The sequence below is a fragment of the Coprinopsis cinerea genome, assembly GCF_000182895.1.
Source record: "Coprinopsis cinerea okayama7#130 chromosome 5 map unlocalized cont3.5, whole genome shotgun sequence".
Taxonomy (NCBI): domain Eukaryota; kingdom Fungi; phylum Basidiomycota; class Agaricomycetes; order Agaricales; family Psathyrellaceae; genus Coprinopsis; species Coprinopsis cinerea.
The window spans coordinates 2,900,848-2,922,745 of NW_003307540.1; the positions used below are offsets into that span (position 1 = coordinate 2,900,848).

The following is a 21,898-nucleotide window of genomic DNA, read 5'->3' on the forward strand; positions in this document are numbered from 1 at the left end:
TCGGTATCAACGTCCTCATGGTATCCCTCCTGGATTCTCCGATTGCGTAGTAAACTCCCCGCCTTCGACGGATCCTTGGAAGTCTTTGCGCCGCTGGCTGCCGCGGATTGAAGCGGAGTCAGGTTTCCCTTACGGCAATGACCGGGATCTCATATAGCCTGCATCCTCCACATTCGCACGGCACCATCACGCTGCGGGTTGCTCCTGACCCCCACCACATAGGCTCCTTTGCTTGTCTTCAATAAACATGCCACCAAAAGATTCTGCAGAGCGCGGCCAGGGCCAGCGAGGAGGACGTGGACGAGGACGAGGGCGAGGAAGAGGGTCCTCAGCGTCGTCTACTCCAGCTGGAACTGGTCGTGGCTCTGTAGCGTCTCCTGCTGGCATAGGGATTGGCGATCGTGGCGATAGTAATCGCCCAAGCATGGTTGGTGAGTTGTAACAGTATAATACACCATCCTGTGGATCTGGAACTATCTATCGAGGCCGAGCCAAGGCGATTGGGTTGAACCGCAGTGGATTTGGAACCTCCAGCCTTCGAGTTATAAAAGTGGTCATGAATTCCTATCGTGCTACTGTACCTGAAAAGACTATCTACCAATACTCGGGTGCGTCTCTGACCTGACGAGGGCCTTTTTATCTTGATATGGAAATCGCCCTTCCCATTTTAGTTGGTAAGTCCAGGTCTTGGCCCCCTTGCTTCTTTTTCACGAGTCTGACGTTCATACGCCAGCGGCGGACCCGCCAATCATGAAGCTTCCTTTGGCCAGAGCTCATGAGATCTTTGAGAAGCTTAAGGCAGAGGAACAGGGAACTTTCCAGTCCTTCAGCGCATGGTTCGACGGTCGGGCTATTATGTACACCACTGCCAAGCTCCCTTTAGGTCCTTCGGATTCCAAAGAGGTACATCCACTCCATCTGGCGGTACCTGTCTCACAACCTTCTCCAGTTCGCTGTCCCTATGGGAGCTCCTGGAGGCAAGAAACCGAAGATCTTCAAAGTCACGATTACGAAGACCAATGTGGAGAATAATCCCGAGCAAGTGGTTCAGTTCCTTTAGACTGACAATGTCTGATGACTATGCGCAGGATGTTGAACCAGTTCGTCCAAGGAAGATATGCCCATGACGAAACCATTCAGATGGGCGAAATGGTCAGCACTCCTTAATGCTATCTGACATTTTAGTTCTGGCTCACATTCACTCCGAAGGCCATCAATACTGCTTTACGCACCGTGGTTGCTCAAAAGTACACATGCAACCGGAGATCATTCTTCACTGCTGAGGGTAGAAAGGCCATTGGCGGGGGCTTGGAAGTCCGCCGTGGATTTTTCCACTCTTACCGACCTTCCATCAACGGGTATCTCGTCAATTTCGACGTAGCCACCACAGTCTTCTACGAGCCTGGGCCGCTCATATCGGCATGCCTCAAGTTCTTTGGGCCCAACGACCTGGCATTGCTCGATCCCAAGAAGAGGTTCAAGGCGAGGGAGAAAAAAATGCTGGAGAAGTTTTTCTACCACGTCAAGTTGATCCCGACGCGTGGAAGCTTATATGCGAGAGGAAAGGAAGGGAAGGTTTTCACCTTTCGCAAGTTCTCCGCCAAAAGCGCCTCCGAAGAAACGTTCGATAGGGAGAAGGATGGAGTCAAGAAGAAGGTTTCCGTAGCAACCTACTTCAAGGAGCTCGGAATCCCTCTGAAATATCCTGGTCTCGTCTGTGCTCAGGTGAGCCGGAGCGTTATCGTTCATCGCTCGTTTGATAATGGTCGCTTCGAATCGCATAGGTTTCTGACACTGCTTTGGTTCCTATCGAGCTACTGGACGTCGCTCACGGACAATTCGCTCGAATGGAAATCACTCCAGACCAGACGAAAGCCGTCGTGGAGTTTTCGACGATGCGCCCCCAGCAGCGATTCGAGGAGATTCAGAAGGGTTTTGAAGTATGATGTCTGTTATACCAGAGATGTCAGTCTGCCTAATACTCATCGACTAGGTTGTCGCCTATGGACAAAGCGAATACCTCCGTGGTTTAGGCATCACGGTGGACAGCAACCCAATCGAGGTGGATGCTCGTGTTTTACAACCGCCTGCTGTCAAGTACGGATTCAACAAGAATGCGGTAAGTTCTGTTTACCCTACCGACATTGGAACTCCTCTCTAACTTTCGAGAATAGAACGTCGCCAATGGGAAATGGAATTCGTAGGCTTTCTATTTTTCTTCTCATGTTGCATTTGCTCACGGTTTTTGTTCCTGTGACCGTGTAGACTCCAGAACAAGTTTGTCCAGCCAGCGCAGATTACTGGATTCGTAGTAGCAATATTCGAATCCCAGCAGAGGTTCCCAGACAACAGCGTCATAGATATGGCTGCCGGTTTTGTGAAAGCAGCCAGAGACTTCGGTGCGGGAGGAGTCGACCGTTATTCTATTCCCCAGCTTTGTACTAACCTGACGACATACTTAGGCGTCGTGGTCAGCAACCCGTCACCTGTTTACCATTATATGAACCGCCCCAGGTCTGAAGCGGTAAGGCATCAGCTCTCGCCATCTTAATTTTTTTTCATTCTGACTTTGATCCAATAGGATTTGGTGAACTCGCTCAAGGCGCTGGGGAAAGCCTATGTCGAGAGGAGTGAGAAGGGAGGGAAGAAGGAGGGACCTACTCTAATATTCGCAGTCCTCCCTCCCAATTCGGGCGATATCTACACCGGAGTCAAGCGGTAAGAACAGATTCGGTTATGTTTCAAGCCATACTGACAACAGTGCTCGTACGTTTAGCTTTGGGGACGTCACGGTACGCTCCTCGTCGAGTGAAGTGTCTCAACGATGCTAATTGGGTGCAGATGGGAATCGCTACTCAGTGCTTGCTCTCGAATAAATGCAAGAAAGGAAACCATCAATATTGGGCTAACGTTACTCTGAAGTAGGTTCTTCCTCTCTACTATGTACCAGTAAGTCTTACACCTGTCCAGAGTGAACGTCAAACTTGGCGGGATCAATTTCTACCCTGAGCTCCGGGGAGACATTTTGGACCCCGCGAAACCCACCATCATTATGGGTATGTTCTTCGTAGTCTGCATTGCCTGTCGGCTACAAACAGCCTTTCTTTAGGTGCCGATGCGATCCACCCTCCACCAGGAGTGCGCGATAAGCCTTCCGTCACCGCACTCGTGTCAAGCATCGACTCCAAATTGGCCCGATACGTCGCCACGAGTCGCGTCCAGAAGGGTAGCGACAGTGGTAAAGGTGGCAGGGAGATTATCCTCGACATGGAGGACATGTGCGTTGTAAGTGAAATACGTCGTCGTTCGCAAAACGCTCCTCTAATCATAACGCCTCATTGGCTGTGATAGGAACTCTTCGAGAAATGGAAAGATTATCAAAGTCGTATGGAGAAACGACCTAACTCGTTGCCTTCGAGATTGATTATGTATCGAGGTAAGCGACATCGTATCGTCGTTCCAGATCGTTGGTACATAATTGATCGTTCGTATTAGACGGTGTCTCTGAAGGAGAGTTTCAGCAGGTCCTTGACCATGGTGGGTGTTGAATCTAACTCTGTACTTCAGTCAGAATCGCTCATTTCTTTTCATTGATAACTAGAGCTGCCTAAGATAAAAAGTTCGTTTTCGTGCTGCATTCTCAGAGTTGGAAGGAATTGACGGACTCTCCAGAAGCATGCAAAACTGCGAAGATCAATCCCAAGATTACTCTAATCATCGTTGGGAAACGTCACCACCACCGGTGAGAGCATTAACCCCTCCGGAGTCCCGCCCGCTTCGACCTTTCTAATTTTGCGCTTCCAGGGGAAAGCCCAAAGACCTCAAAGATGGCGATTCTATCAGCCACAATCTCCCTGCAGGCACGACCATCGACACTGATATAGTTCATCCGTTGCAGAACGACTACTATCAGTGGACCCATGGCGGCCTGCTGGGTACCAGTAGACCCGGACACTACACTGTACGCGTATATTTTTCTGCATATTGACACCTCAGTTGACCATCATGCTTAGGTTTTATACGATGTGCGTACTACCTGTCGCACAGAACTCCTTTTGCTCACTGCTTGGTAGGACAATGGTCTGACACCGGATGGTATCCAATCTCTGAGCTTCGGGTTGGCCCATTCATTCGCGCGTACCACGCGTTCCGTCTCAATCCCCGCTCCTGTTTACTGTGGGTTGCCATCCTTTACTCTATTGACGGGAGACCTGACCACCTGTAGATGCCGACATCGTCTGCGAGCGCAAGACTATCTATATGGACTACGAGAAGCTCATGAGCGACCAAGGTAGCCAAGCTACATCTGGCGCAGGCCCGACCCTGGAGGATTTCAAGGCGGCGTACTCGAGGGTTCATGCAGCGCAGTCCAATCGAATGTATTTCATGGTGAGTGGTGCTCCCTTCCGTGAATTCCTCTCTGAAGCATCATTATCGTTTAGTAATTAAAATGAATCATCGTCGATGATTTGCCTTCAATCCTCGTGAAGGATGAAGAGTGGACGTTATTCCTGAAGTTATTATCGTTACGCTTTCTTTGCGCATGCTTTCCCGCTATCGATCCCTTTCGCACTCTGCTATCGATCCCGCTGTCTTGTTTTCGAATCTGTTGTCTGTACCTACTGGTCTGCTCCCCATGTAACTAAAACTCGTAAATTGTCGATTGAAATTGTACTTGTAATACAACCCGGGTGACCTCATTGGCTGCACCGGAGGCTGGACTATCAATGCGGGGAAGGATGGAGAAGCAGCGTCGTCGATTATGCCAGGTGATGCACGGATCGGCGCCCGCGTCCAATCTTTGATAGGGGGAATCCATTTCCAGGGGTATCCGGACAACCCCCTCCTTCGCGCATCTGGAGAAAGCTCACCAAAGCACCCGCCAAGGCCTCTCGTACCGGCAATTGCGATGAGCTCATGATAATTCATCCGCCGAGAAGTCTACTCTTCCCCGCATTTTTGATCTACGCATTGGGGTCGGATGGAAGCCGGTATAAAGGGACGAAGTCACCACTTTTGCGATGGATACGGAATCTCTTCCCTCCCCTTCCTCGTATCGGCCTTCTCTTCCCCCACCCCTCCCTCTTAAATCCTCTCCCAAGCTCCCCTCCAGTTCCCCCCGTCGTTAGTGAGAAACCATGGCATCCACATCCGTATCGCGTTCACCCAATTCGACCGCCGCCAACAAACCCTCCTTCCAATTCGACGTTTCAAAAGTAGCTGGCAACGCCTCGGTCGAGATCAAAGAGCGCATAGGCAACATCAAGGAATTCTTCTCCAAGTTTGTCCCAGAGCAGTACCGCGACACCCCCTTCTTTGGACGCGCGATTCAGGACCGGTTCGAGATTACGGAGGTGTCGGTGTTGCCCAAACCGGATGAGCCGAGCAAGTTGGAGGGGAGGGTCGTTGTTGAGCTCGATGTTGAAGAAGGTGCGTGGGGCTGTTTCTGATGCCCTTTCTGTGATTGGCTTTTTCGCGGGATTCGGGAAGTCTGTTAGGCTAACTATGAGTGACGTCTTGGGGTCAATGGGTGGTTAGATATGATCAATGGAGGCGGCAACATCCACGGTGGATGCTCAGCGTGGCTGGTTGACATGTAGGTCGCTGGTACAGTATGATTCGAGGTGGCGCTGGGGGTACTGAGCCAGGGCAATCCACAACAGGTGCTCCTCACTGGCCATGAGTGCCGTGAACCTCACAAAGGAAGGGAAGGACTATCCCAGCGTATCACAAGCCATCAACATGATTTACCATTCGCCAGCTAGCGTGTAAGTGGCATTGCTTTCACCACTGAGCATTGTGAAACGAGATTCACGATGAATCTCTCGTTTTGACACACAGAGGCGATCGGCTGAGACTCATCAACACGAGCATGTCCATGGGCAAGAGGACGACTTCTGCACGCACGGAGGTGAGTACAGACTACACAAGGAGCTGCCGTCAGCTAACCATTGCGGATACAGATTTGGAATGTTACGCACCATCGTCTCGTAGCATCGGGAACTCACGTCAAGATGATGCCTTCGCCTCCTCCAAAGGCAAACCTGTGATCAGTAGAATGGATACCCCAATTTCCCCAACCCTTCGACTTCTTCATTTCGCTACGCTCGAGTTAGGAGGAATAGCTTGATATCTTTATTAGACTGTAGATTATGTATAGATTTGGAGCTACATTCCTCGCCGTTTGCAACGCGTGGCTGAGCCTTTCGAAAGCATTGTCCTCCTGCGGCGAGGTGCCGGGTGGAACTGCCAGATTCAGGTGCCGGACTTGACCAGTAGTATCGCGCTGGAGCATCCTTCTGGGTTGCTGGCGGGGCACAGGCCCAGCGCTGCATCCGGGTGTTCCGGAAGTGGGGCTTCATGGCGGCGTAAGGTCGCAAATGGTCGGGCGCGGTGAGGCAGATCGGACGGATCCGAGTCGAAGACAGAGCTGAGCATTTACTTCTTGTGCGCGCGTGCTTCCTGAAAGGCAATCAGATCGGTAGAAAACGACAAAGCGACGGGGACGCACCAGTAACATTACTTCCTCTTCCAAAGCCCTAGCCTGCTGCTCCAACCGTTCTCGTTGTTTAGAAAGAAGGAATAACCTTCGGGCTTCCGATTTCTGAGCGGCGGTTATTCCAGCAGTTGGTTTAGCATTTCCTGGACCGTTGTCAAGCTTGAATAGACGATGATCAGTTCCTGGGTATCTGGAGACGACGAACACCTCTTACCCTTGACTGAAGGGTTGCCTCTTTCTTCTCCAGACTAGCTAACCCTTGCTCAGCTCTCGACAGAAGCTCGCTAACAGTGGGCTCAATATCATCCACAAGCCCCCTTTGGTACTTCTTGACGGTTCCTTCTGTTGTCAATTCAAAAACCTGTATCACTTGTTCAGTTGAATCTCGATGCAATATCATATCAAACACATACCCTCTCGCTCTGCAAAACCTTCGTCATCCTCGGGAAATCCCTTGTACCGTTTCTCAGCAAATGTTGAGCTTCAAATGTCTGTCATCAAAATCAGTTTCAGCACCCCAGGTGCAGGACAACAACCAAATTCGAACCTCTTCACAACAGTCCTCCATCGCCGCAACGCATTCGAACAGGCTTGGTGGGCAGATCGCCTGTGTGTCGCCGATGTAGTGTTCTGGTCCAGCTGTAAATACCGATTCTCTGGCTTTGAGGGGTACTCTGGATAGTCGAGACATGGTCGATGAGTAGAGATATCGTTGCGGACGCTGAGCGAAGTTCCAACTTGGCCCTGTGTCACGCCTCGAGCGTTACTGATGGATCACGTGGGCGTGACGGTTGGCGCTCATCCGAGTCTTCACTCTGTCACACGACTAGGCCACGCGTCGATCCTGGGCCGATGTGCTGGTCCCTGGAGCTCCCAACATAGGAATAGCTTTGCTACAAACACAACACATGATCATTGACGGAACTCCTGGTCCACACTCGATCAATACACTATCACAGACAGGGTATGTACCAGCACTAAAAAAATCGACAAAGTGAAAGAATGGAATGCGAACCCACTGCGACCCTCCCCTTCCGCCTTCCTCCCTCCATCCCTTGGGGTTCCCATTCAGACGAAAATCAAAAACAGATGCGCATCGAAAGATACGAGACACCCTAGATGAGCCTGGCAATAAAGACCGTAAATTAATTGAGGCCGCCGCCCCAATGTGGAATCGAGACTGTGAGCAGGGTGCATGAGGATATTTTGTACATGGGCCTGTTGAAGGCGTCGATAGTCGAGAGGTGATAGAAGGATTCGTGTAGGCGGAAGACGACTGAGCCTGATTGGTTGATTCAGAGACTCGAACTTCATTGTACGTTCCGTTCCTTATGACTTGGAGACGACGATGACCGGGTTAGTTGCTGGCGTCGAGGACGGCCTTAATCTTCATGACGACGTCTTGAAGCAGCTTGGGATGGACTGTCAATCGCAATACGAAAGGATGTTGCGCAACGGTTGCTTACATTGACCAGGACGAAGCCCAAGAAGAAGGCTACGATTCCATCGCGAGCCCTGTTTCTGTTGGGGTGGCGAGCGTCGGTACCGGCGTCGGCGCCATTGAGATTAACTGCTTGCTATGAACAGTTGAGTCGATCGACATTAAGGGCGACAAAGGGCAACGACCACTTACGACATTGTTCTGTTCATGGCCGCCTTCATTAGCACCTCCTCCGCCTCCTTCGGTGGTATAGTGGATGGCTGGCTGGTAAGCAAAGGATGAGCGAACTCGACGGCGAATAGCTCCAGGTCGCCCACTTGGTTGTCGTTGCCCACGTCGCCGCCAGCTACGATATCTGAGCGTGGCGGAAAGTCGACCTTGAGGACTCGCTGGCGGACATTGTCGTAGTCCACGATTGCCGCCTTCAACCCATTCGACTCGACGACGGCGGTGAAAGCAGGGTACGACGCAGGTGTAGGGGTGGGTGCTTCGTCAAAAGCTGCCATGGGATAAAGAGGAGTGCAAGCGATGCGGTTCGTAGTTGCAGATGGAAGGAAAGAGGTTAGGTTTGGGACGAGCTGCGCAGCGGTTTTTATAGGGGAGAGAATGCCTGTCGCACGAGGCATTACCCATGTTCATTTGCCGCAATATAAAAATGGGGGTACTTGTTGAAGACCGTGGTTCAACAATTCCCAATAATCAATACCCAAAAGGTAGTGCCTAATTTCCGACTTTAGGTCCGACACACCCCTACCCTTCCTTCCACAGCTTTTACGGGTTCTTCGCCCTAGACGAGATCCGACGCACTACGACGCCGCGCTGAAAATTTTCCAGTCGACCAGATCGATTTTCTGTCAGGCAAGGTTGGTGGGTAAGATGATGCAGGCGAGTTCTGATTTGATTTTGGTTGGGTCGAATGGATGGGACCTCCCTAGTGGTGACAGGCTCATCAGCCGGCGGAGAAGCACGGCCTGGAAACCAGTACGGGGCCAAGGAGTCACAAAACGTCGCGTTTTGCCCAAATCTAGACATGGCCGGAGGGTGGGGAGATGCGGTGAGCTCGATGCTGATGTCCGCCCGGTCTCAACGCCGGGTTATTCGAAGTTGTTGAATGGATCACGATGCGGGTGGACTACAATCGGCGGCGATGGATTTCCTTGTTATTCGGTGTCGAGACGGTTTGGTTCTTCTTGTTTGTTCAACAATGAACTCAACTTCTTGCAACCCGACATGACGCGTCGCATTGACGAAGAGGTATCGGTTCGTCCCTTGGACAATGGGGGGAATTGACGCTACAGGGAAGGTGAGCACATACACGATAGCACAACGTAACAAATAAAATCGACTTACCGATTTGGTACAGGATCAAGCTTCCAAGGAGGATTTGTGCTGCTCCATTTGTAACCCAACTACGCTCTTCGTGATCCATCGAGGTATCCGGGTTCCGCACAGATGATTGGGTTTCCTAGAATGCGAAATCTTGAACCGAGGACATCCGGGCAATCCCTGGCCGCAACAAAGACAGGCGAACTTGGAACTTGGAGACGAGGGTCCACGCAGCCGCCACTGCTCCCTCACCTTTGGCCGACCCCGGGGCGCGCGGAGAGGGCAAACGAGGACAAGGCCACCACCCCCTGTGATTCGTTGGCAAGAGGGCGGGTTTCAGGATGCAGCCACCTCCCTTTCCCACCCCCGACGCACCCCCGAATCAACACCCTTATCCAACTCGACCACTCGCGGACCGTTGGAAGACCCTGGAACGACGGGGGTAGGCGCGACTGCGACGTCTCTCCTCTGCGAAGGGAACAAGGAGAACGCGAGCCATCCTGGGAACACCGCGCTCATCGCTGGCGGGCATGGAGCGGCAGTTTGGAGGCAATTGAAATTGATGGCGCCTTCGCCCGCGCTCACGCTGCCAACCACGGACGTCAACGCCTGCACCAAACGCGCCAAACCGAGCGGCGCATACTCCCGCTTTCTCCGCCGGTGTCACCAAAAGGGGATCCGGATTCATTCATTGAAAAACGGAGGGTGTCAATGTATATCCCAGTGGACATTGGATATCAAGCGACCGAGGAGGGGACAATGTCGACAAGTGGGTGATGGATATAACTTTGATTGTAAGTAGCTCCTTTCGAGGAGGCTTTGTGTTGCTAGCTTGGAGCTGCCGCGATCGATGGAGGTGGGTTCTCGTCTGAAAATCAGGTGCGCGTATCACCGATACTCCAATCTGCGAGGTAGGGACAGGCCTATCTCCATACGAGAAAAGCCGGCGAGGATGTTTGAAAGGTCGATCCTCGCCCCAAAAGCATGAAGACTGACGGGAACATGTGTAGGAGGCGTGCTGCCGTGGAGAAGGTCACGCCGCGTGTACGAACCCAAGAAGTTTGGGACGAGGCTTCGCCGGCGCGTCTATTCTTGCTCGGTGAGGGAGATAGGGGTGTCCGCATCCTGCACAACACTGGCCTCGACCAGGTCTTCTCTAGGATGTGATGGGGGTAAGTCGTTGATTTCAGGGTCGGAGACAGCAAGGCTTACCTTCGTACAGGCTGACCTTTGCTGGGAAGGGATATGGTCCATGGTGCAAGGGGTTGAATATCGCCCCTCACCCAGCTTGCGGCACGGAAAGGCCTCCTTCCCTTTCAGTCCGTACTGAAGACGGCTTGGCGAGGGTGCAGTATTTTCCAAGTTCGTCAAGTAGAAGAGGGATTGCACCTAAGCCGGGAGAATCGGGTCGCATCCCAATTTGGGGTCTTAATTAACTCGATGGACAATCCTGTCAAAATCCTTTGAACAGGAAAGGTTCATGTTAACGGTAAATCGGTAAGTTACCAACTTTGTATCGTTGAAGCTCACCGTGACCTTCACCGTGACCTTGAGTTTTAGTCTTAGATCGAAACGCCAAGCCCACAGGTGACGTCCAAAGAAGGCGGGGTCTCTTGGGTGAGTCGAGTCGCACACTGGCGTAGGGGGTCGTAGGTAAGGAACGATTTCGAATAGCAATTATCCCGAGCCATACGTACCTGACTGTCTGGTGACGCAGAAACATGGTACGACGGGGTGTACCCAGAGAGGATGGGTCGGGCTCGGATATGCTCATCCCAAAGCTCGCTGGAGCAGGAGGCGAGACATGGCGAGACATAATGCCCAGCGAACGACCGAGCTGCGTATCCTAGCAGTCGCGGTAACCGTGACATTGGCGAAACCCCCGACCCAAGGGGAAGAATTCTTTTTTTGAAAGACGCCCACTTCTTCTGATTTCTCGACGGTTTTTAGTCGACACAGCGCATCGCGGATCGGTTCTGTTCTCTTATGAGTTGGCTTGAGGTCGTTAGAGCCGTAAGAGAACAGAGGTCGGCTGTGGTCCACCTGGTGGTGCTCCTTGTTGTCATCAGTGACTAGTGATTGGTTATGCGACCGATGGGACCCGCCCGGCGCATCAGGAGGCTCCCAGGAATCAGACGCTTGTTCCAATCCTCCGTTATTTTTGCCTTGTTCATCGGGCGGGAGAGACGTTCAGAGTATCGGTGGTCGGGTTATCTTTTCATCGCGCGTCTTTCCCGTTTGGACTGAGCAAACCCGTTACTTACACGACGGTATTGCGGGAAGGAACATCGGGCGCCGCAGCAGTGCTCTGGTGACTGTGGTGACTAAAGTGTGGGTTCAGCGTTCTTGCAGGGAGGAAGATGGAGGCCGGTTCGACGCAGTCGACACTTGTTTCGAGAGTTTTTTACTGGGTCTTTGGTCTTGCCAGGATTTTCGACGGTCTCTTGAAGGGCGGTAAGATCCTCCCGTGCCTTCGAGGGAATTCAAGGCGCCTGGCAGACAACGAATCTGGTTTTCAGTCGAGGACTCGGAGAAGAAGCATAGCGGTATCCTTGGTGGTCAGCCGTCGTGGCGCATGGGTTGGGTAACGAAGAGAATTCGTGCTTGAGAGATTCAATATCCAATTTAAGTCCCGCTGCCGCGGGGCACGGATTCACAGTCTCGTCTGCCATCAAAATGCCTAATAACCGGCTTCAAGTCAAATTCAGAAGTATCGCTCGAATACACTGCTTGTTGCAGTGAGTACGGTCAGTACCACGACAGAGAGCCAGCGTCGCCAGGAGAAGGCGTTTGGTACTGCGCTTTGAAAATTGGAAGGCAACGATACTACTAGTGGCTTGACGATGTCGGCCAGTCGGCCAATGATCACCACGGTGATGAGGTTTCTTTCCGCATGCAGATGGGTGTAAGCTAAGCCAAGTAAACCTGGTCCAGCGCGAAGTTTTGTCAAGAATAGACGTCCTCTGGCGCTGGGAAGCCTGAGGGGACGCTACTTAAAAACACACAAGATATTGGCGCTCGCATCACTGTCTGACCGCTGAAAGGTCTTCATCTTCCCGGAGGCTTGACGAGAGGAAACGGTGTGATTGCACGGTTGATACATACCTCGACGTGTCGCCATTGTATAGAACAGGCGGTATGGCGGCAAGCCCAACAACGGTCTGACAAAAATGTTTCATTCTGCGGATCAAGGTGGTAAGTAATGGGTGAAGTACGAGGACGAGAGGAGCTCGAAGGGAACACTGGCGCTGAGGTAAACCTCGGAGCCGCTGTACACTTCTTGGCCGATAGCAGTAGTCAAAAGATGTAATGGCAAGAGTTAGAGTTCACAGATAGAACGCAAGCTTGGCAGGCCATTTGAGAATGTGTCTGGTGTCGCGTCGTTGGTAAACGTGCGCGGTCAACCCTTCATCCTAGGTCCAGACTTTAGAGTCAGCTAGGAATACTGAAACATGGCCAAGTGAATAATGGGCTGTTCGTCCTTTGAGCAGACCTTAGCAGGGATCCGGATCTTCGTGAGGTGGAAGGCGCCCAGCCAGCAGCCGCTGTCATCGTCCGACCTCAATTGGGATGGCGGATACCGTACTGTTCAGGGGCCGCCGACATTTTGCCTTTGCTTGTCGAGCAAGCGACCTCTTCGAGTTTCGAGTCCTGTTAGGTTCGTGGGCTCTAAGATGGTGGGAAGCATACTCTTCGGGAGGGAGGGTCAAGCTACTGTCAAGGAGTTAGCACTGGTGGAAAGCCAATTGGGTGCCAACGGCGCGATAGACGAGGCAATTTTCTTCTATTCGCAAGAACGAGTATCTTGCTTCCTGCCCACAGCGTTCCGGTAGCCTTTGTAAAGGTCTAACGCGTTCCAGGGCGATGTTTTGCCACTTCTACGACGAAATCAGAGGCCCATGTCAGTTACAGATTCACGGAGTTACTCACCACCGTATTTACGACCTGGCCCAACAGGTTTGTAGTAACCTTCCTGACGCTTTCTTGTAATCGAAGAGGTGGAAAGCGGACGCCAAAAGCAACGAGTGGGCAGTGAGCTGAGAGTCTGTTTGATGGAGCCAACTTTTGGGAAGTTTGTCATCCAAAACGCTTCGCTTCAGCCACTCCCTCGAAGATCTTCTTTCTCCGACTCCGGTTTCATTTCTTCCACACTCTTGATTTTTGGTATTCGTCCTCGCTGTCGCCCGCAACGTCCTTCGTCCTTGAACATATTGTATTCGTGAACGGCCGTATGTTTTCGAAAGCATGAGTGGACTTTGCATTTCTCTGCTGCGCAAAACCACGGTTAGCAAAACACGCCGCGGGGGCCAAGATCTCTGCTCACCACAACACAACGCCCACCTTCACCGTTCGAAACTCGTCGTAGAGGCAGGCAGAGCCATTCAGAATCTTTGGGCTTAGGCGTTTCTTTTTGGTCACGGTTTTTAAATTCACGGTCGAGGCTTGAGGAACAGGTCCTGCGGAAAGGCTTGAGGTGAGCTTCACTCTTCACTCTTCCTCTTCTTGCTGACGATTTACAATGCGAGGGGTTCTCTCCAGCGACATCTTCATTTATTCTTCCTTTCTTGAATGGCGAGTTTGTTCCAGCAGCATTCGAAGCACAGCGGGATCGCCAGCGGCGTTGAGGACGAGGTCGAGTGGCTCAGGAGCCATACAACACACTGGCCGGTAGCGACGCGATGAGCGCACTGAAGCATACTGCATTACGCTGGGCTATGAAGCTTACTGGCTGAGGGCGGCTGTTTATATGTCGTTTAACTCGTCTGTTAGGACTAGAAGACGGAGAGGACAACGGTCCCAGTGCGGCACTTGGCGCTTGGCGCTGGGCGGGCACGCTCTTCGACACAGGTACGCCCTTGGTCCAAATGTGCAATCTTACACTGGTCTGACTATATGATTCAGCTTCAGCAGCAGGACTTAGTTTGGACTGGGCTCACCTCGCTGAAGACGGAACGATAAGGCGGGCTTGGGATTGGGCGGGACTACACCGGCGGGAGTGCGCCAAATTCAGAACTTGAGCACTAAAACTTGCGGTATCTATCCCTTGGATTTTGCGACCTTTGGGCACACCCTTCACAAAGGCGGGAGGAGGACACTACGGTCAGGATGTATACGTTCAGCCTCGCTGCACGAAGCTGAGGATTCCGGTGGGTGTGTCTTCCATCTGGGGTTGCAGGGTTATCTGCTGATGCACCGTCAGTCCAGGCAGGCGATTGGGCTGTACCAACCTTCCCGATGGCGAGGAGGGGACGGGCGTCCCGGGGCCTTTCACTGCGCCGAGCTATAGGCCAAGTAGCTCGCTGCCCAGCCTGTCGAGGAGAGTCCACAGGGTCGTCGGCGATCGGACTGCAGCCTCGGGGTGTGGCCCAGAGTTCGTCCTACAGTCCACCTGAAGGCCTCATGTATGTCCAGGTTGGGCAGCGCGCTAGGCTGCACGATTGCGACTTTGGGAGTTGAAGGCTACGACTACATCCACGGTTGCTGAAACCATGACCCCAAAGTCGCAGCTCTCCCTGGACAACTGCCTCCAGCTATTGTCTCGCTCGCCATAGAAATGACTCCAGTCGAGCGTCGGGGGCGATCGTGAGGGACTGTTTCGCGGAGTAGAGAAGGTGGTGGCCACGGCCTGCAGGAGACATTGGTGACAATGAGTGAATGTTCGGGGAGATAGAGACCTAAAGCAACAGAAAGGTTAGTACATCCAGTCTCGAACTAAGATTACCCACCTTAACCTGGCATATCTGACCCTCTTGGCCACTATCCAGGTTGAACATACCGCCACGACGACAGTCTGGAATATTCAGACCGGCTGAAGGTCTTCCTGCCGGATGTGTGTGTGTCTGTGCTCGGTCATCCTACGCCTGAGCAAGGTCCTCCACGTCCTGGATACCCCCAATACCAATGTAACGATCTACCAAAGGAGAGGGTATGTCAGTAACCTTCCCGCTGGCAGTAAGCTGACATCCTTTGGTCGACAGCTCGGTGGACCAACCGTCCAGTCCCCTCCGTCTCGCAACATCGCCACGGGATCAACAGCACGCAAGTTCAACCAGCCACACGTTCAACATATCTCAAGACTTTGGTGCAGTTCACCATGACCGTTCAGACGCTCGAGATGCCAATACGCCGACAACGTATATTCTCACCGCCCATCCATCCAACGGGCACGTCCTGGCTCTCCGATCTGGTGCCTCCGCCCTCGTCATGCTCAGAAGCACCCTGATTGATGTCAGATCCCATCTCGGTCACATCCACCTCTCCCACATTAACGCGGATTGACTCGAACAGTTCTCCTTTGGGAATTTGATAGATCCCCCTTTTGACCATCCATGGACGCGAAGAGCTCTCAGGCTACTTCGCTCGCTATTCCGATGCGAGAGCAACCCGCCACCGTTCTCGAAGGACGTCGAAGGACGTCCACAAGCCCGGCGGTAGAAACCCTGCGGTTGGTTCCAAGCCCAGCGAAATTTTCGATGAGCTTAATCCCAAGCAGCGTTCCGGTAACTTGGCTGTTCGCCCCAGCTCATGCACTCTGTCCTTTTACGGGAGAGTGCAATTTAGGGTTCCTGATCATTCTCGAGAGTTTGAATTGTTTTTTACCGTCGACCCTATTTCTTTTCTTAGCTCCACTGGCTTGTCGGTTTCTTCCTTTTCGCCCACTTCCCCGTCATCACCACTTCCGCCACTGGCGTGTCACAGAGCCTTTTACATCTCTGCGACGCTTTCTTCTCCCTCTCTTCTCCACCCACACAGCACCCGCTATCTCCTCTGCTGCACTACACTACGGAGCCTTTTAATTACATTTTCGTACACTATTTCGACCCTCTCTCTCCCACCATTCCCTACATACAGCTCCCGACGATGACCCTCTCTCGAGGTGCTCAAAAGTACCCCTCGTTCTCGATGGCGTTGACAACAGCGCCAGATGGAACCACCACCGTCACCCTGGAAGACCAGCAGGCGGTGCTGGAGCGACATATCATCTTCAACCCGCCAACGCCAGCGCAGGCTGGAGACCATAACGAGGCATATATGGTGCGCTGCCTTTTGCATCTTCTGCTGGCGTTCGATGATTCGATGAGCTAATGAGGTTTGCTTGAGCAGAAGACCATTGACACGCGTTTCGAGAACAACTTAGCATATTCAGTCGTCTATCGTCAGGTTTGTTCGACGATGCACGCATTTCTGAATGGATCTTGACGTTAGTGTTCTTCAGGATGACGAGGACGAGGGCGAGCATAGCGACACGGACACCTTCGCTCAGCATTGCGAGTACAAGCAGGAGGTCGGCGCCGAAGAGGCAGCGAACAAGAAAAGGGCATCTATCTCTTGGACTTCGGTGCGTCTTCCAGTTGCTTGAGGACGACTTGAGGCTCACGACGATGAGCAGTATGTCGGGTCGGTCTTTCGAGGTTTGCGCAATGCCCTTCGCTGCGCAGCATAGAAAACGATCTCAAAACTCACGACTACACTCATTGCTTGCTGTCTTCATGGTTCTTCCGGCATGGCAGCCTTGTCTTCCGCCTTGAATCGTGTTGCGCCTTGTACATTTTGATATCTTCGCATTTCTTCTTGTTTTCGATTTGCAGCTTTGGAGGTCTCGCTTGTCACACTCTAATATATATCACACTCACTCACGCAAGGTCTTGTAACAATAGTCTTCCTGTCTTCGCATGTATATTTTCTTGGTTTTTCATATTTCTTGCTGTACATATTCTGGTCTTCGCGCACGCAGTCTTCGTAAAATCTTGTACATTACTCGCTGTCTTCCGTGTTCTTCATGGTCTTCGTAGCACTTGTTCATAGCTTTCCTTCTTGATGTTCGGTGGTTTTGAGGCAGTCGGTAGTCGATGATGAGCTCACAGAACGAGAGAGAGAGTTATAGAAATCAACAATGTATATTGTAACCAGTAAATGGTGGGTCGGGGTCGGAGATGGTGGAACGATGAGGGGTAAAACTCCCAATCTTTAGCCTATCACCCTTTCGAACGTAACGTACCGTTCCTGCGTCGAATCCTTCAGAAATGGGCGCGAAGGAGGGAGGAGAAGGAGCTTACGATGACGGCGGGTGCTCCGTGAGGCATACCGGAGGGGAGCCGGCAGGTGGTGGGAGAAGGAAACGAAGGAAGGGAGCGAGGCGGTGACTCGACTCGGCCAATAATGATGGCGTGACCGTGACGCGCCACGAACCGTCACGCCACGTGCGTTGACGTAACGCTGCGCACAGACCAGTCTGGGTAGCGATTCCGAACTCGAGCAAGAATCCACTGAAGATTCCGCACGATCTAAGGCCAGTGGAGGTACTACTGAACACACGGGGTTGTCGCGAAGAGGAAGAGCATCTGAGCACGTTGGGTAAATAGCAGCCAGTGTGCGACATAACGCCAAATAAACATTTGTTATCACAATCGGATATGGTGTAACGGCTAACATTGCCGCCTCTCATCTGTGAGAGCTAGTCCGCGGCAGCTCGGGGTTCGATTCCCCGTATCCGAATTTTTCTTGGTCTCTGTCCTCATTTTTGCAGAACCAGTTTATTGTCAAAAGCCTGTTATTATGATTCTCGATTTCACTAGTATCCGAAATGCTTGTACTCGAAAGGCCAATGTTAAATGAATTAAAGAATAAGCTAAACGAACGAGGAAATCAAAATGCTTGCCTCCAATGTCAGTCCATACAAATGGTTTGCGAATCCATATACATAAAATAACCAAAACAAAAAGAAAACTAGATCGCCTTTAGATAGGTAGGTATACCGTAACCTCCACGCAGAGTCTAGAGATCGTCAGAACCAATCAAAGAAACTCTCTCGACGCCGAATCGCGTCTAGGATGCCCACTACGATAACTCGTAAACGGCGAATCCTCTCTGAAGCTACTCGACGTAGCTAGGATAGGATCCGAAGGCGGCACAGGATCCATCGTCATATTCGTCGCCGCCCACGACGCCAATCCAATGTTAGGTATATTAGGTATGAACCCCAGCCCTCCAAACCCGAGTGGACTGCCGCTGCGTGAAGGGGAGCTGAGGAGTCCTAGACCTTTCTTTGAGCCTGTCGAACTGCGTGCTCGATGTTTGGTTTGGGATTTGGGTGTTTGAGGTGCGGAGGTGGTGCCTGCTGGTGTTGGGGCGGATGGAGAGGAGGGGGATGCGGGGGCGGGAGATGATGATGAAGGTAATGCAGAAGACGAGGTTGCGGGAGTGGATGCAGAAGTGGATGGTGTTGAAGAAGAGGGTATCGAAGATGCACGCTGAGGTGGGTGAGGTGAATGCGGCTGAGAGTGCGATTGCGATTGGGAATGTGAATGTGAAGAAGAGGTTGGAGGGGGTGAATCAGCGACTGTTACCCGAGATTTCGACTTGACCGTCGTGGTTTGTGCTGCAGGTGATGGAGGGTGTGAGATGATGGGACTGTGAGGAGTGGAGACAGAAGGTGTACCGACCGCGACGGATGCTGGCCTGGATGACCCCGCCGTAGGGCGGTCGGATGTTGAAGGTGAATGGGGTCGAAAGTCGGCGGGGGGAGTTGAACGGCCAGCTGGAGGTGCGCCAATATAAGTCATGCCACCTGTCGCGGTCATTCGGAGATTATTGACTGTCTTGGTCAACGCTTGGAACACAGACGTCCTATCCGGCCAATGGAGTGCTGAAGCCAATGGATTAGTAGACTGGAACGTGGCGTGGACCGGTGAGTTGATGGCCATGGGTGAAGTTGGGGAATCAGGACCGTCATCTCTGCCCTGGCTGGTAAACGTCGAATGGATGGACGAATCTGATAGACCTCGTCTGCGCAGCCTTCTGGTTCGTTCAGGGAGGGCAGGAACTTCATCCTCTGCGGCTTCGTCGTCGTAGCCAGTTGGATGTTGCTGCGCGTCAATCACAGCATCAACGTTCCGAGAAAGCCGGTTCGTTTTCTTCATGGCCGACCGCCCTATCGTCGCACTTCCACCGCCAGGACCGAAATAACTCGACTGAACTCTTCGTGGCGTGTTGCGGGGAAGGACAACCCATGGATCTTGCTCCACCGGCTGCGGTTTGGGAGCACCCGCGAAGATGTTCATCACGTTCACCGACGTTGTGGATGGACCCGCTGTAGATCCGACCTGAGCATCGGCAACGGGTGTAACGGTGATCATCTGCGGCGGCGCTAGCGTCGTTGTCGCCCTACCAACACCCGCACCTGAGAACTCCACATTGACCGTGGTCGTCGATGCTGCCAACGCAGGTCCCAACTTGGGCGCCAATCGAGACTGCGGCCCTTGGCCGCTAACTGCGCGTGAAACCCCAGTTGGACTTTGCTCTCGTCTTTGGGTCCCAGTGAAAAACTTGGAGATGGGTGCGATCCAGCTGCTTGCGCCTTGTAGTCGACTAGCCAGGTCTTGCGATTGTTTCTCCCGTTCGGCGGCAGCTTTGCTGGGGTTGAGCGAGAGCTCGCTCACCCTTGGCGCACATGCAGGGTCGAAAATGACATCGTTGAGCGTGACCCGCATCTGACCCATCTCCATGAACATGTCCTTGATGAGTTTGAAGAGGACGCGGAGGTCCTTTCGTGTGCATGTCACGACAATCTTCTCATCTTCCAGGAGGTTTCGGAACTGAGATCGGAGTTCGATGGCTTCTGCTATGATGTTGCTGACGGTCGTCCGCGAGAGATGGCTGAGATCGGCTCCCTTGAGGTTTTGCCTCTTCAGTCGAGTGGTCAGCGTCAGAGCATCGGCTTGGGTCATCTTATTCAACAGCTGGGTCGCTTTGTCGAACAAGGCGGTCGTATGGGATGCTTCAGCCAACGAAGATGATTCAGATCGAGGATCTGGTGGAGTCGACAAATGGGACATGTGGGACGGAAGCGTGGCGGTAGGAGAGGGGACGCTTAACCAAGGCTCGGTTTGGATTCCGCGCGAACGGGTAAGGAGAAGCAGAGGTCGATGGCCCTTTGATCTCCCGACTTCTGGACTATCTTCCTCGTTTGATGTCTCTTCAACTTCGTAACTAACGTGGGATGCGTCGGAAGGGGCCCCTGGTCGAGAGAAGGAGAATCCGTTCCAGCGATCGGGAGGCGCTAAGGAGTCGACTGGGGATAGTGGTCGTCGGCTTGAGTCTGGGGTCATTGGCTCCTGACCCCGTCTGTTAATGAGATGGTATGATGAGACACTGGGAAGTACATACCAGGTTGAACGGAACGCTTCTAGGAGATGGATCTGCATTGAACGAGCGCCGTCCGACAGAGGATACGCTACCGGTATGGAAGTGCCGGGAAATGGGGGTAGTGGCTAGCAAAAGTGTAAGAAAATGAAAGCAAGTCTAAAGCTAGATACTTACGACCAGACCGAGGGGGCGGGAACGTTGCTGTAGCAGCACGGTGCTCTTCCACCTCTTGCTGGAGGGTATGCACATCTTCACGCGTTTCTGCCAGAAGCCGCTGGAGCTCTGCATTGTCCCGCTTCAAAACCTCGTTATCGTTAACGAGAGTTTCCATGACTTGCGCCAACTCGTCTTGCTCCGCCTGCGCGGTTAGTCCCACCTTGAACCCATAAACTCAGCAATTATCCTGCAGAGTCAAACTTGACTCACAGAAGATCTGACCGTTTGCAATCGAAGTTTCGCCTCCTGGATGATCGAGTCGGACGATTCGAGCCTATGTTGTCTCTTTTCTTCCACCAGTTCTTGCAGTCGTCTTACTTCCGCTTGCAACTTGGCTGCGAGAGACTGTTAGATGACACCCACAGGCAACTGGGAAAGACTCACCAGTCTTGTCCTTCAAGGCTGCAAATCTAGACTCTGCCAACCGAGCACGATGGCTCTCGCCGTCACGCTCCTGCTGCATGTCGTCCCTCTCCTTCAAGGCTGCCGTAAGTCGTGCATCCCACCCCATGGAACGGGCGTGGTGGGCTGTCAACCTCGAAATCGTCTCCCGAGCCTCTTGTAGTTCTTGCATGAGGGTCCTATTCGACACCTCTGTAACTTCGTTGTTGACCAGGGCATGATTCAGCCTCTGTAAACCATTATCAACTGTGGGACAAAGGAGAAGCAACCACCACACACCTTCTCTATTTCGGCCTTTTCCCGAGCCAAGAGGTCGTATTCTCTGCTCAGCTTTTCTTCAGAGCTAATTTCGTCACCATCGTCACTGCTAAAAGTAAGGTTGGCTTGCTTCAACGATCCCCTTTTGTTCCTGGATTTCTGCGTAACCGTGAGTGCCGGTGGTCATTACGCGCACTGCATCGAGCCAACAAACTCACCTCGACCTGCCGGACGTATGCTTCATGTTTCTGCAACAAGGCCTGCCCAACCTCTTACAACAAATGAACACGCGACCCTTTGACCACCCAGACCTAAGCAAGCTCACCAGCACTGAGAATCAATCTCGTCTCCAACTTTGTCCTGAGGTCGAGCCAAGAAACGGTGTTCTCGCAGTCGTCCTGGCCGCAACAGCATCGTGGCGGGTGTTCGGAGGGGGCAGGAGACGGCGCGCGGTTGAGATCGGTCAGAACCGATGTCAGCTCGTCGATGGTGCTTGAAGAAAGGTCGAAACTCCTTGTCATCGGGCTCGTAGGCGAGTCGGGGCTGACAGGCTCGTCCAACATGGCTAAATTCCGTTTGAACTTTGCGGTTAATTATGAATGTTCGGGGCC

The 21,898-nt window shown here is 52.6% G+C and overlaps 8 protein-coding genes and 1 non-coding gene across 9 annotated transcripts; 4 read left to right on the forward strand and 5 right to left on the reverse strand.

Annotated features, from left to right (window-relative positions):
- Positions 1–646: 646 nt before the first annotated feature.
- CC1G_08842 (eukaryotic translation initiation factor 2C 2) lies at positions 647–4,449 on the forward strand (the record flags this gene model as incomplete). The annotated part of the gene is made up of 23 exons (XM_001839064.2): positions 647–674; positions 734–903; positions 950–1,021; positions 1,102–1,152; positions 1,210–1,725; positions 1,785–1,940; positions 1,994–2,119; positions 2,175–2,200; positions 2,266–2,399; positions 2,463–2,524; positions 2,582–2,718; positions 2,777–2,792; positions 2,842–2,921; positions 2,971–3,056; positions 3,110–3,285; positions 3,352–3,436; positions 3,496–3,537; positions 3,602–3,619; positions 3,673–3,742; positions 3,805–3,961; positions 4,014–4,025; positions 4,074–4,176; positions 4,226–4,449. The coding sequence occupies 23 exons, from the start codon at positions 647–649 to the stop codon at positions 4,447–4,449; spliced, it is 2,547 nt and encodes an 848-aa protein (XP_001839116.2).
- A 689-nt stretch (positions 4,450–5,138) lies between these two features.
- Positions 5,139–6,050, forward strand: CC1G_08843 (hypothetical protein; the record flags this gene model as incomplete). Its single annotated transcript, XM_001839065.2, has 5 exons — positions 5,139–5,430; positions 5,539–5,596; positions 5,664–5,768; positions 5,842–5,911; positions 5,964–6,050. 5 exons carry the CDS (start codon positions 5,139–5,141, stop codon positions 6,048–6,050), a joined length of 612 nt encoding a protein of 203 aa, XP_001839117.2.
- A 388-nt stretch (positions 6,051–6,438) lies between these two features.
- On the reverse strand, positions 6,439–7,190 carry CC1G_08844 (hypothetical protein; the record flags this gene model as incomplete). The annotated part of the gene is made up of 5 exons (XM_001839066.1): positions 6,439–6,462; positions 6,512–6,658; positions 6,714–6,860; positions 6,913–6,990; positions 7,047–7,190. 5 exons carry the CDS (start codon positions 7,188–7,190, stop codon positions 6,439–6,441), a joined length of 540 nt encoding a protein of 179 aa, XP_001839118.1.
- Positions 7,191–7,856: 666 nt separating this feature from the next.
- CC1G_08845 (hypothetical protein) lies at positions 7,857–8,446 on the reverse strand (the record flags this gene model as incomplete). Its single annotated transcript, XM_001839067.1, has 4 exons — positions 7,857–7,910; positions 7,966–8,076; positions 8,133–8,204; positions 8,258–8,446. 4 exons carry the CDS (start codon positions 8,444–8,446, stop codon positions 7,857–7,859), a joined length of 426 nt encoding a protein of 141 aa, XP_001839119.1.
- A 610-nt stretch (positions 8,447–9,056) lies between these two features.
- CC1G_14716 (hypothetical protein) lies at positions 9,057–9,785 on the reverse strand (the record flags this gene model as incomplete). The annotated part of the gene is made up of 3 exons (XM_002911241.1): positions 9,057–9,232; positions 9,291–9,405; positions 9,642–9,785. The coding sequence occupies 3 exons, from the start codon at positions 9,783–9,785 to the stop codon at positions 9,057–9,059; spliced, it is 435 nt and encodes a 144-aa protein (XP_002911287.1).
- A 2,807-nt stretch (positions 9,786–12,592) lies between these two features.
- Positions 12,593–15,040, reverse strand: CC1G_08847 (hypothetical protein; the record flags this gene model as incomplete). Its single annotated transcript, XM_001839069.2, has 10 exons — positions 12,593–12,679; positions 12,760–12,811; positions 12,957–12,980; positions 13,236–13,535; positions 13,591–13,723; positions 13,956–14,005; positions 14,204–14,248; positions 14,337–14,451; positions 14,703–14,892; positions 14,993–15,040. The coding sequence occupies 10 exons, from the start codon at positions 15,038–15,040 to the stop codon at positions 12,593–12,595; spliced, it is 1,044 nt and encodes a 347-aa protein (XP_001839121.2).
- A 54-nt stretch (positions 15,041–15,094) lies between these two features.
- CC1G_08848 (hypothetical protein) lies at positions 15,095–16,710 on the forward strand (the record flags this gene model as incomplete). The annotated part of the gene is made up of 7 exons (XM_001839070.2): positions 15,095–15,192; positions 15,245–15,494; positions 15,577–15,777; positions 15,891–16,301; positions 16,371–16,427; positions 16,483–16,605; positions 16,657–16,710. 7 exons carry the CDS (start codon positions 15,095–15,097, stop codon positions 16,708–16,710), a joined length of 1,194 nt encoding a protein of 397 aa, XP_001839122.2.
- A 964-nt stretch (positions 16,711–17,674) lies between these two features.
- CC1G_20125 lies at positions 17,675–17,762 on the forward strand. The gene has a single exon. It is a non-coding gene; the product is annotated as a tRNA-Glu (tRNA).
- Positions 17,763–18,061: 299 nt separating this feature from the next.
- Positions 18,062–21,850, reverse strand: CC1G_08849 (hypothetical protein; the record flags this gene model as incomplete). The annotated part of the gene is made up of 8 exons (XM_001839071.2): positions 18,062–20,380; positions 20,433–20,536; positions 20,586–20,787; positions 20,838–20,962; positions 21,012–21,258; positions 21,309–21,446; positions 21,506–21,558; positions 21,613–21,850. 8 exons carry the CDS (start codon positions 21,848–21,850, stop codon positions 18,062–18,064), a joined length of 3,426 nt encoding a protein of 1,141 aa, XP_001839123.2.
- Between the last annotated feature and the right edge of the window lie 48 nt (positions 21,851–21,898).